At 35.5% G+C, this 13,504-nt stretch overlaps 1 protein-coding gene across 1 annotated transcript; it reads left to right on the forward strand.

Annotated features, from left to right (window-relative positions):
- The first annotated feature begins 5,181 nt into the window (after nucleotides 1-5,181).
- On the forward strand, nucleotides 5,182-8,750 carry LOC116106464 (protein ACCELERATED CELL DEATH 6-like). Its single transcript, XM_031392828.1, has 5 exons — nucleotides 5,182-5,474; nucleotides 5,599-5,690; nucleotides 6,169-6,354; nucleotides 7,020-7,459; nucleotides 8,136-8,750. Exons 1-5 carry the CDS (start codon nucleotides 5,182-5,184, stop codon nucleotides 8,748-8,750), a joined length of 1,626 nt encoding a protein of 541 aa, XP_031248688.1.
- The last annotated feature ends 4,754 nt before the right edge of the window (nucleotides 8,751-13,504 follow it).

The raw sequence follows: 13,504 nt of genomic DNA on the forward strand, positions 1-13,504 counted from the left end.
TCCTTACTGCATGCTACCTGATCACAGATTCCTCATGATGTTCTTTATGGCCGATCACCTTATGAAATCCTGCATGGTTCTCCTCCAATTATTGCACATCTCAGGGTGTTTGGTTGCCTTGCCTATGCTTCTAATGTGGCTTTAAAGAAGTTTGGATTCAAAGTTGTGCCTGCAGTTTTATGGGTATTCTTGTTCATAAGGGTTACAAATTACTCAAGTTGGAAACTTTCAACTTCTTTGTCAATAGAGATGTTCAGTTCATTGAGGATTTCTTTCCTTTCCAAAACCACAATGTTGTACAGTTCCTGTTTTTCCAGATACATTCATCACCACTTTCTTATTTCACCCAGTCTTTTCCATCACCTTCTGCATCATAGACCATTCACCTCCACCTCCTTCTCATATAATACTTCTCCTTCAACCTACCTGCTCAAACTATTCCTCTCTCAGTTCCTATTTCTACTGATGTCAGAAGGTCTCAAAGACATCATAAGCCACCCATTTGGCTTCAAGATTATATTACTCCTCTGCACATTATTCCATTTCCAAATTGTTTGCTATTCCACTCCCCTCCTTATCAATGCTTCTGTCTCATTTCTCAAATTCCAGAAACAACACTTTTCATGAGGCTTCTACAGACCTCAATTGCTGAATGAAAACAGAAATAGTAGCTTTGGAGGCCAACCAAACTTGGACTCTAATGCACTTCCACCTGGCAAACACCCCATCGGCTGCAAATGGGTTACAAAGTCAAGTATAACTCTGATGGTGTCTAGAGAGGTATAAAGCCAGACTTGTGGCTAAAGGATACAACCAGCAAGCTGGTATTGATTACACCAAAACTTTTTCCCCAGTTGTCAAAATGGTCACTGCATATCAGTTTTAGCCTTGGCTTTCATTCATGCTTGGCCTCTCTTTCAAATGGATGTGTTTAATGCTTTTTTACAAGAAGATTTATCTGAAGAAGTGTACATGTCTATGCCTCCAGGATTTGGCAATCAGGGGGAGACTCACATGGTTTGCAGATTGCTCAAATCCTTATATGGATTAAAGCAGGCCAGCAGACAATGGAACCTCAAACTCACTAATGCATTGATCACAAACGGTTATTCACAGAGCAAACATGATTACTCCTTGTTCACCAAAAGAGAAGGCAGCAACATTGTCATCTTGCTTGTATATGTAGATGACATTTTGCTCACTGGCAACAACTTGGAAATGATAGACCAGTTAAAGGGAATTCTTCAAAACAATTTCAAGATAAAAGATCTTGGTCACCTCAGATATTTTCTCGGTATAGAAATGGCTAGATCCTCTGAAGGCATTGCATTAAATCAAAGGAAGTATGTTCTTGAACTCATTTCAGAAGCTAGACTGTCTGGTGCAAAGCCTGCGGATACTCCTCTTGAGCAGAATTTAAAACTTACCACACATGAGTTTGATCAGAAATTTAATCCAGAAGCTAGAGATGCATTATTAGAAGATCCTAGTATTTTCAGGAGAATGATTGGCAGGTTGATGTATTTAATTGTGACCAGGCCAGATATTGCATTTGCTATTCAGACATTAAGCCAGCATATGCAATCTCCTAAAGAGTCACATTTGGAGGCAACTTTAAGAGTGATCAGATATGTAAAGAAAGAACCAGCTCTAGGATTGTTTATGTCCTCAAAAAGTCCAATGGAGTTGGTAGCATTTTGCAACTCAGATTGGGCCTCCTGTGCTGTTAGCAGAAAATCAGTCTCAGGATATTATGTTAAGCTGGGAGACTCTCTTCTATCTTGGAAAACCAAGAAACAAAATACAATAGCTAGGTCTTCTGCAGAAGCCAAATACAGGAGTATGGCTACAGCAATGGCAGAATTAACTTGGTTAATCGGATTGCTGGAAGAAATTAACATGAAAGATATAACTCCAGCTTTGTTACATTGTGACAATAAGCCTGCCTTACAGATTGCAGTAAATCCTATGTTTCATGAGAGAACAAAACATATAGACATTTATTGTCATTTCATAAGGGAGAAGATTCAGAGTGGAATGATAACTACAAAATTTGTTCCTACTGGAGAGCAATTGGCAGATATCATGACCAAAGGTTTAGGCAGATTTCAACATGAAAAATTCATATCTGGGCTCAGTCTGAAGAACATACATAAAGTGCCAGCTTGAGGGGGAGTGTTGAGAATCAAGCTGGCAATATGAGGTGGCAACGGTTGTTATATTCAGTTAGTAAAATGAAAGTTAGTTAGTCGTTATAAATAGAAGTTAGTTAANAATTTGTGAACATTGCAATGTGAGAGGTCATAAGAAAGATAATTGCTACAGATTTATTGGTTATCCTGCCGATTTTAAGTTTATAAAGAAGAAATTTTCTAATCAGTCTTCTGCCAGCAATGTTACTTCTGTTACACAGCCAGACACTAATTCATCTTCCATTGAAAATCAAACTGCTTCAGTCTTCTCCAAAGAACAATATGCTAAGATACTGAAGTTGCTTCAAAAGGAACCTTCCATGACACCATCAACTAATGCCAATGTCAACATGGCATGTATCCACTCTTATTTTTCATCACTGCATCATGGAAACTACTGGATCCTTGATACAGGTGCTAGTCACCACATGACAGCATCCCTGGACAAACTAACAGATTTGATAGAGTCTACTTCTCCTTTTTCAGTCAGACTCCCTAATGGACATCACTCAACAGTTTCTCATATTGGTTCTCATGTGATTGGTCCTAATCAAAGGCTAACTAATGTGTTATTTGTGCTTGATTTCAAATTCAACTTAATCTCTACAGCAAAACTTACCAGAGACTTAAAGTGTTTTGTTTCTTTTTATCCTGATTTCTGCATATTCCAAGACCTCTCAAGTGGCAAAGTGTTGGGGATTGGTAGAGAAGCTGAAGGACTTTACTTCTTCATGCCTTGTCCTGTTCCAGCAGCTCATCATTCTGTTTTGCAAAAACCATTGGGTACCTCTTGTTTAGTTTCTGTAAATTTTTGGCATAAACGACTTGGACATGTACCTCATGTCAAATTGAAACAATTTTCTGAAATAAAGTCTGCTGTTTCTGATGAAAATATGCATTGTGATATTTGTCCACTTGCAAAGCATGTTAGACATCTTTTTCCTCTCATCACCAACAGATCATCTGCTTGTTTTCATCTATTACATATGGATGTTTGGGGCCCTTATCACACCCCCACACATGATCAGCATAAGTTCTTCCTTACCATTGTTGATGATCATTCTCGAATTACTTGAATTTATCTCATGAAATACAAACATGAAGTCATTATACATATCAAGAATTTTATCACCCTCATCAAAAATCAGTTCTCAGCTTGTATTAAACACATTCGTACTGATAATGGACTTAAGTTCCTCAACTCCCAATGTACAACTTTATTCACCTTTCTTGGCATTATACATCAAAGAACCTGTGTCCACACTCCACAACAAAATGGAGTAGTGGAAAGGAAGCACAAACACCTTCTTACAATAGCTAGAGCTTTGAGATTTCAGGCCTTTATTCCCATTCAATACTGGGGAGATTGTATCCTTACTGCATGCTATTTGATCAACAGATTCCCTACTGATGTTCTTCATGGCCGATCACCTTATGAAATCCTGCATGGTTCTCCTTCAATTATTGCACATCTCAGGGTGTTTGGTTGTCTTGCCTATGCTTCTAATGTGGCTTCTAAAGATAAGTTTGGATTCAAAGCTGTGCCTGTAGTTTTCATGGGGTATTCTTCTGTTCACAAAGGTTACAAAATACTCAATTTGGAAACTTTCAGCTTCTTTATCAATAGAGATGTTCAATTCATTGAGGATTTCTTTCCTTTTCAACACCACAATGCTGTACATGTTCCTGTTTTTCCAACTGATCCATTCATCACTACTTCTCTTGATATTCTGCCTCAGTCTTTTCCATCACCTTCTGCATCATCAGACCATTTACCTCCATCTCCTTCTCATATTAATAATTCTCCATCAACCTCACCTGCTCAAACTATTCCTCTCTCAGTTCCTATTTCTACTGATGTCAGAAGGTCTCAAAGACATCATAGACCACCCATTTGGCTTCAAGATTATATTACTCCCTCTGCACATTATTCCATTTCCAAATATGTTTGCTATTCCCATCTCTCCCCTCCTTATCAATGCTTCCTGTCTTCCATTTCTCAAATTCCAGAACCAACATCTTTTCATGAGGCTTCTACAGACCCCAATTGGATTGCTACAATGAAAACAGAAATAGTAGCTTTGGAGGCCAACCAAACTTGGACTCTAATGCCACTTCCACCTGGCAAACACCTATCGGCTGCAAATGGGTTTACAAAGTCAAGTATGACTCTAATGGCAGTTTAGAGAGGTATAAAGCCAGGCTTGTGGCTAAAGGATACAATCAGCAAGCTGATATTGATTACACCGAAACTTTTTCCCCAGTTGCCAAAATGGTCACTGTCAGATCAGTTTTAGCCTTGGCTTCCATTCATGCTTGGCCTCTCTTTCAAATGGATGTGTTTAATGCTTTTTTACAGGGAGATTTATCTGAAGAAGTATACATGTCTATGCCTCCAGGATTTGGCAATCAGGGGGAGACTCACATGGTTTGCAGATTGCTTAAATCCTTATATGGATTAAAGCAGGCCAGCAGACAATGGAACCTCAAACTCACTAATGCATTGATCACAAACGGTTATTCACAGAGCAAACATGATTACTCCTTGTTCACCAAAAGAGAGGGTAGTAACATTGTCATCTTGCTTGTATATGTAGATGACATTTTGCTCACTGGCAACAGCTTGGAAATGATAGACCAGTTAAAGGGAATTCTTCAAAACAATTTCAAGATAAAAGATCTTGGTCACCTCAGATATTTTCTTGGTATAGAAGTGGCCAGATCCTCTGAAGGCATTGCATTAAATCAAAGGAAGTATGCCCTTGAACTCATTTCAGAAGCTGGACTGTCTGGTGCAAAGCCTGTGGATACTCCTCTTGAGCAGAATTTAAAACTTACCACACATGAGTTTGATCAGAAATTTAATCCAGAAGCTAGAGATGCATTATTAGAAGATCCTAGTATTTTCAGGAGAATGATTGGCAGGTTAATGTATTTAACTGTGACCAGGCCAGATATTGCATTTGCTGTTCAGACATTAAGCTAGCATATGCAATCTCCTAAGGAGTCACATTTGGAGGCAGCTTTAAGAGTGATTAGATATGTAAAGAAAGAACCAGCTCTAGGATTGTTTATGTCCTCAAAAAGTCCAATGGAGTTGGTAGCGTTTTGCGACTCAGATTGGGCCTCCTATGCTGTTAGCAGAAAATCAGTTTCGGGATATTGTGCTAAGCTGGGAGACTCTCTTCTATCTTGGAAAACCAAGAAACAAAATACAATAGCTAGGTCTTCTACAGAAGCCGAATACAGGAGTATGGCTACAGCTGTGGCAGAATTAACTTGGTTAATCGGATTCTTCTCTCATCTTTCTTTCTTCAACTCAGTCAAATTTTACTGGACGGATACCTTTGATTGAGGCGGCTCGACATGGCCAAAAGAAGATGATTACATATTTATTGCAATTCAGTGGTAAGTATTTGGCCTTTGTTACCGGAGCACTGATTCAATATGGTTCTGGTGTTTCTTTCATAAATTCGCTTATAACTGCTGGATTTTATGGTGATTTATCTCTTTCTCTTACCATTAGTACTAGTACTACTAAACGAGCAGACATTAATGAGATAATTAAATCTGAGTTTCATGTACTATATAGTCCTTCACTAACATGGTGGTCACATTTTTTCTTAAAATTCAGGTCACGTTTATTCGGGAATGTCCACATTTATCAGCCCTGGTTTCATTTTTTTTTATGGCGAGTAATCGTTAAAAAACAAAATTTGAGTTAAAAAATAATTGTACATAAAAAAACTAGTGGTAATGAACAGAATTCGGATTTAAAAGAATTTCAACATTAACATTTACAGCCACTAAGTATATATCAAAACATATACTTTTTTATGCATCCAAAGCATGGCCAATTAAAAATTTTGGTAGTGCAGTTTTCATTATTTTACTTCAATAACTTATAGTTTCAACCAATTTTTTCATTTTGAAATTTTAAATTAACCATAAATTCATGTGCATCCTTATGTCTCAGACTTGACACTAGAACTGCTTGAGAAATATGAAGGTCGTTTAGCTACAAAGAAGTTGTCTTCTGGTGAGTCTCTTTTGAGAGCAATAGCAGGAAAGCAATCTGCATTTGCTAGTGGAAGACGAAAAAGGCTTGCCAGTGGAAGACGAAAAAAGCTAAAGTTTTGGCAATACCTTAACCTTTTTAAGCGTGAGTATAAGCTTCTCAGATAATTACTAATCTTCAATCATCCATCTCATGAAGATCCTTGTTATTGTTATTATTATTTCTCTATTTCTGCATTTTACTTAATAAAAAATTGCTCTTCCCGCATCATGTATTAATAAGCTCTATTCTTTGAGTTGTATTATACGAAAGAAGACATTTAAAATGTTTTCACATAAACTCAATTTTAGAGTTTAACTGTAAACTATTAATAAGCCCTATTCTTCAAGTACTATATTATTAATATAATATAGTACATGTAAATAGATATAAGAATGGTACATTTGTAGTTATGTACAAGAGGGATACTAGGTTTGCTACATATAATGGTACATACGAATTTATCTATAACTATACAACATCGATCTTGGGTTTAAAATGTTAGTTTGACTAAAGGTTGCAAAAAACCTTGAGGCAACCATCGTTCTTTTGGCTTAACCAAATCCCACTTTAAATTCTTAGTTTTAGAAATAGTCACAAGCAGTTTATTATGTAACGCATTTAATTGACGTTCGTTTCAATAATCAGTTAATTATTTTGCCATACGTCAGACCAAATACTTCATAATTCTTTTTAGGTAAGAAACTCTAGGATGTTTTCTTTTACTTTTCAATATTTTTACTTAGTTACGTAGCCAGTTTAATTTGCAGTTCGGAGTCATTTAAGGGAAGTAAGAGAGAAAAAGTTGAAGCATGACAATGCACTTAAACTTGTCAAACACTTGTGTGAGGAAATTACAAAGAATCTAGACCATGAACAAGCTTCCTCAATTTTGGAACCACCGCTCCTTTTAGCAGCAGAATTGGGGATTTGTGAAGTTGTGGAAGAGATTATAAAGTCATTTCCTGATGCAATCTGGTTTACAAATGATGAGAAACAAAATGTATTCCAGTTGGCAGTCATGAATCGTCAAGAGGAAGTATTTAACCTCATATTTCGAATAAGTGATCACAAAAATTTGTTGTTGATGTCTCATGATGATAAAGAAAACAACATCTTGCACCTAGCTGGAAGATTGGCACCCTTAAATCAACTAAACCTTGTTCCTGGTGCAGCTTTGCAGATGCAACGTGAGTTACGTTGGTTTAAGGTAAGACTGATTTAAAATTAATGCTATATATTTTAAATTTCTTTCCAATACAATTCTTGTTTCCGCTAGGTTTAAATAATAATAATTAAAAAATGCATGAATTATTACCCTCCGAGGTACTAATTTTTGTACACTTTAGCAATGATTGGCTGATGATTGATGTCAACTAATTAGTACAATAAAAAATATATCTTACACATAGGTTTAATAAGCCACCTCATATGAAACTTGAATGTTAGCTGATGGTTGACGTCAACAAATTAGCATTATAAAAAATATATACCTTCCACTTAGGCTCAGTAGATCCCTTCATATAAAACTTGCATTTTTATTCTTTCGAAAGTAAGTTGAAGTTGCAAAGGTGGCTCCGCATTTTTTTTTTTAAATAAGTTAAGTTGTAATAAAGTGAAATTTGACATTTGATTATGATACTATGATATTTGGGTTTGGACGCACACGCTCATATATATATATAATTTAACTTATAATACTTGGGAATCAAATGGTTCTTTTCTAAGGAACAATAATCGCAAATAATTAAGCACTTATTTATTTACTATTATATTTTTTTATTGCTTAACAACAAAAATTAAACAATATAAGTTCATGACTCAAATAATCTTTCTAAAGAAATTTGAACTTATTAATTACATATAATGTTGTCCATCTAGTACAGGAAGTACAGAAAATTGTTCAGCCTGACTACAAAACAGATCTAAACTTTGAAAATGAAACACCTGCAGTAGTGTTTACTAAGGAACATGAAAAACTCGTTAAAGAAGGTGAGGAATGGATGAAAGGTACAGCAACCTCATGCTCAGTAGCAGCAGCAATCATTGCCACAGTAGTTTTTGCAGCATCAATCACTGTACCTGGTGATTATAATGATAATGGTCAACCAAATTATTATAAAGAGGCAGCTTTGAAGGTCTTTAGCATTTCAGATGCAATCTCTCTATCCTCATCAATTTCCGCCATCATAATGTTCTTGTCCATCCTCACTGCACGTTATGGAGAAAATGATTTTCTTGATTCCCTGCCCCAAAAGTTACTGTGGGGTCTTTTCATGTTGTTCCTCTCTCTAATATCGCTGATGGTAGCATTTTGTGCCATTGTTTATTTGGTGTATGCTGACAGAAAGGCGGACGGGATACCATATTTAGCGGTTATATTAGCTTTAGTGCCTTTGTTCATGTATGCTTTTTCGCAATTGCCCCTTTTAGGGCAGTTATTCATTTCGACTTATTGTCCTGGAATTTTCCGGAAGCAAAACAAAAATTTCTTCTACTAAGTAATGTTATAAGTGAAATTATTGAAATACGCCTAAGAGTGAATGATTAGATGACATTAGATTTGCATCCTTTTATACTTTACTGATATTAATATTACCATATTTTCACCTTTTGTAATCAGGTGAAACATATGACGGTTGTTTATGCCCAGTTCAATATTGTTGAAACTTTTAGTGAAATATAGTTTTTATAACGCAACAGTAGCACGAAATGTGCACGACACAATTTAGTATTTCTATTGTTCTTAGCATAAGAGATACATAAAGGAGGTTTTCAATATACATCTATACCTTGAATAATTAACATCTGAATCAGTATTATGTTTTTATGATGTATCTCAAAACATTAATGTGTAAGCATACTTTTATTTGCAGCATCAGTTAATGTGTCTCTTCATTCGCAAGCATCTTCTATAGTAAAGTTCAATGGGCTTAATTATGCAAAATGGAGTGAACAAGTCGAGTGTCACTTAGGTGTACTCGATCTTTATCAAGCACTCCTATTTGATAAGCCTCTTGGTCTTACAAAAGATAGCATTGAAGCAGAAAGGTCTATCCATAATGCTTGAGAAAGATCAAATCAATTGAACTTAAAGTTTATGCGAATGACAATTGTAAGCGACATCAAATCTACATTTCCTAGGACATAATCTGCTAAGGAATTCATGAAACTTGCTGAAGATTCATCTCAATCTGAAAGTGCTGACAAGTCCCATTCTGGGACATTAATGGCTAAGTTGACTACCATGAAATATGATGGTTCACGTACTAAGCACGAGCTTGTTACTGAGATGTCAAACCTAGCAGCCAGACTTAGGGCCATGGGAATGACAGTGGATGAAAGCTTCCTTGTTCAATTCATAATTAACTCTTTACCTTCTGAGCATGGTCCAATCCAAATTAATTATAACACAATTAAAGATAAATAGAATGTGACCGAATTGGAATTGCAAACAATGCTCATTCCGGAAGAGAAAAGACTTAAGAAATAAGGAGTCCAGTCTGTCAATCTTGTTGGCTCATTAGGAGCAAAAAGAATACCAAGAAAGAAGTATTGAAAGGGCTCTAAAAGACCATTAAAGATCAACGAGCCATCTGCCCAAATCCACCAGAAGTAACGCAAGAATGATAAATGTCATTTATGTAAGAAGCTTGGACACTATTAGAAAGATTGCCTGAAACGTACGGCACAATTTGAAAAGAAGGGTAAGCCTAGCGCTTTAGTATGTTTTGTATTAAATTTATATGAAGTTCCTTATAATATTTGGGGTACTGATTCTAGTTGTACCACTTACATTTCAAATACATTATAGGGATTCCTTATGACCCAAACCATAAACGCCAATGAAAGGTTTGTGTTCATGGGGAATAGAGTCAAGGCACAAGTTGAAGCCATTGGAACTTACCATTTAATTTTATATATTAGACATCATTTGGATTTATTTCAAACTCTTTTATGTACCTATGTTGTCACGTAATTTAGTATCTTTGTCTAAACTTGATTTAGAAGAATACTCTTTTAAGTTTGGAAATAAATGTTTTCAGTTTATTCAAACATAATTGTCTTATTGGTTTTGGTGTGCTTTGTGATGGTTTAGATAAATTGAGACTTGATAATTTGTTTGTTGAAACATTATTGACCTTGCATTATAGTATTGGAACAAAATATTCCCTTGTGGATGAAAGTTTTGCTTATTTGTGGCATAAGCGTTGGGCCACATATCAACAGAAATGATAAAAGATTAGTAAAGAATGAAATTCTGATTGATTTGGGTTTGATTGATCTTGGTATATGTGTAACCTGTATCAAGGGAAAACAAACAATGTCTATAATTAAGAAAGCAGTCGCAAGAAGTATAGAGCTCCTTGAATTGATGCATACCAATATTTGTGGACCTTTTAATGTTCCTTCATTTAGTGAAAAGAAATTTCCGTCGCCTTTATTGATGATTCTCACGTTATAGGTATGTCTATTTGTTAGGGGTATGCAAAACTAGATATTCGACTTGGTTTGGGATTTTTTTTTATCTGATCTGGATATTCGGATCAGGGTAAAACCTCATCCGAAATCTTATCCGGATTTTAGAATATTCAGTTTTTCATATCAGATCCAAATTTAACGAAAAAGTTTATTAAAATTAAATAATTCCTCAATTCTTCAGTTAAAAACCCACCTAACAAGGAGTATAGTTTGAAACTCAGCAGTTTTATACACAAAACTGGAAAAATAGAGCAATATCAGAAACAGAACTGGAAAAAAAAAAAAAAAAACTGCGTAATGCTCGTTCTTTTTTTTTTTTTTGAAAATTCCATTGTTATAGAAAATCAAGCTAAAGCAATGTAAGTCTCTAAAAATGGTTGTAGAAAAGAGACAAAAACTACACAAAAAATGCCATTAAAACGCAAAGTTGTAAGCCTTACAAAAAACCCATCATACTAATAAAAAAAATGTAACAATCTAAAAATAGAACCAGTAACAAAAAAAGGTCAGATCCAAATGTATTGAGCTGAAAGAAAGAAAACCCACCAACAAGAAAGATTTTTGAGGAATTTGATGATGATGATGATGATCTTGTACCATTCTTTACAGATTATTGTCAAAAAAAAAAAAAAAAATGGTTTCTCAACAACTTGAGATAAGAGAGAAGAAGAAGAAGAAACTAGTGTTAAGGAGTACGTCTGCACTAGCTTGGGATTTCTTCTCTCTATATGAAAATAAACATTACCCAGTTCTTAGCCTTTAGGGATTAGGGTAATAGGATTTCTCAAAATTTACCTTTCAAATTTGAGGGATTTTGTGATTAGGGCCTAACTCACTACGGCTGGCTAACTGTAAACGAAAGAGTGAGAGAGCTGAGGGGGTGGCTGGGTAAGTAAAGATGGTGATGGTGTCAACTATTGAGAGAGTGAGATTGACAGATTGTATCATTGTAGTGGTATGTGTTAACTGCTAAACAAATGGGGAAATTAAAAGGGTGTGTTTAAGTAAAATCCGGATATCCAGTTGTTTAGCACAACTGATCCGATATCTAATCTGGAAATTCAGATTTTCCAAAAGTGCAATCCAAATCTGATAAGGATTTTTGAATATACCGTTTTTCCAAATTGGATCAAATCCAGATTGGGTTGGATATTGGATTTTTTTGCACACCCGATACGTATTTGTTAAATAAAAAATCTCAATCAGTGAATATTTTACAGGTATTCATTAATGAGGTTGAGAGACAACTAGGCAAAAAAGTGAAAATTGTATGATAAGATAGAGGTGGTAAATATTATGCAAGATATATTGAATATGGACCATTTTCTAAATTCCTTGAAGGGTGTAGCATCTGTGGTCAATGCACAATCCAAGATGCACCACAACAAAATGGCGTTGCAAAAAAGCATAACCGTACATTAATGGACATGGCTAGGAGTATGATGGGTCAGTCTTCATTGCCCTCATCATTGTAGATGTATGCACTAAAGACCGCTATGTATTTATTAAACAAGGTTCTTAGAAAGGTAGATCTAAAGACTCATTTTGAACTAAAGGTAGGCAAAAAGGGACCCAAAACCCGGTCCCAAGAGGGAGGAGGGATTAGTCCCAAGCCAGTCCCTCCTCTAGGGCTTAGGCCTGGGACTGCTTCCAAGCCCGATCCCAATAAATTTTAAAATGCCCCTCACCTAATTTTGAAAACCCCCTGAAAAATATCCAAAACCCCCTATAACATATGAAATATATAATCAATTTGTGGGTTTACATGTAATTTTCCAAAAAATGTTAAAAAATAATTGACTGTTGCTCAATGGTCAAATTGACTGTTGCTAGGGGGAAGGTGAAAAAAAAAAAAACTTTATTTTTTCGCACTTTCCCCCCATGCCTAACCTATAAATAACCCCTAATTCCACCCATTTTCCTCACAACACTCAACTCTCATTCTCTTTACTCCAATTCTCAAACTCTCTTCAATGTCATCGATTATTCAATTTATTATTTATATTTATTCATTATTCAATTTCATCTATTATTCATATTATTATTTATATTTATTCATTATTCAATTTCATCCATTTTAGTTATTGATTATTATATCATAATGGATTCCCCAAATTATGGATTTGGAGGATCATCATCCCAAAATGAGTATTATGTTCTAGTTCCTCCATTCACCCAAGAAATGGAAGGGTTCAATCCATTTTCACCATTTCCAAACGCAACAATTACAAATCCAGACATGGCTGAGACTATGTCCAGCCGAAAATAGGCGAGCTGTAACCAGATGACAAGACCGATGAAGAGGGCTGTATCTAGGGTATGGCAAATTTTCACTAAATCAAAATGGCTAAAGGCAAATGGGTTGGGGGAAGAGATGTGCGGGGTATGCAATTTTTGTTAGACCACAATCGGTGTTGAGAATGAGACTTCTACAATGAGGCGGCACCTAGAGAAGAAGCCCCCCTAGTTAATGCAGCATTGTTCAACTTCAAGCAGAATCGGTGAGAAAATACAAACTCAACTTAATTTTAATCTACAATCCTCAAGTCTCTCAAATTGGCAATACAATTCACTCACAACATGAAAGGAAGTAGCAAAATACATAGTTGCTACATACTCTCCAATTTCTTTATCTAAAAATGTATTTTTTGTTGATATGATCAGAAAGGTTTTTTGTCCACAATATAGGCTTGTTAGTAGAGGTACAAGTAGAAGGGACATAACAAAACTTTATACTAAAATAAGTGATAAACTTAAAAAAGAATTTGAAAAT

The sequence above is a fragment of the Pistacia vera genome, unplaced genomic scaffold, assembly GCF_008641045.1.
Source record: "Pistacia vera cultivar Batoury unplaced genomic scaffold, PisVer_v2 Contig117, whole genome shotgun sequence".
NCBI lineage: Eukaryota > Viridiplantae > Streptophyta > Magnoliopsida > Sapindales > Anacardiaceae > Pistacia > Pistacia vera.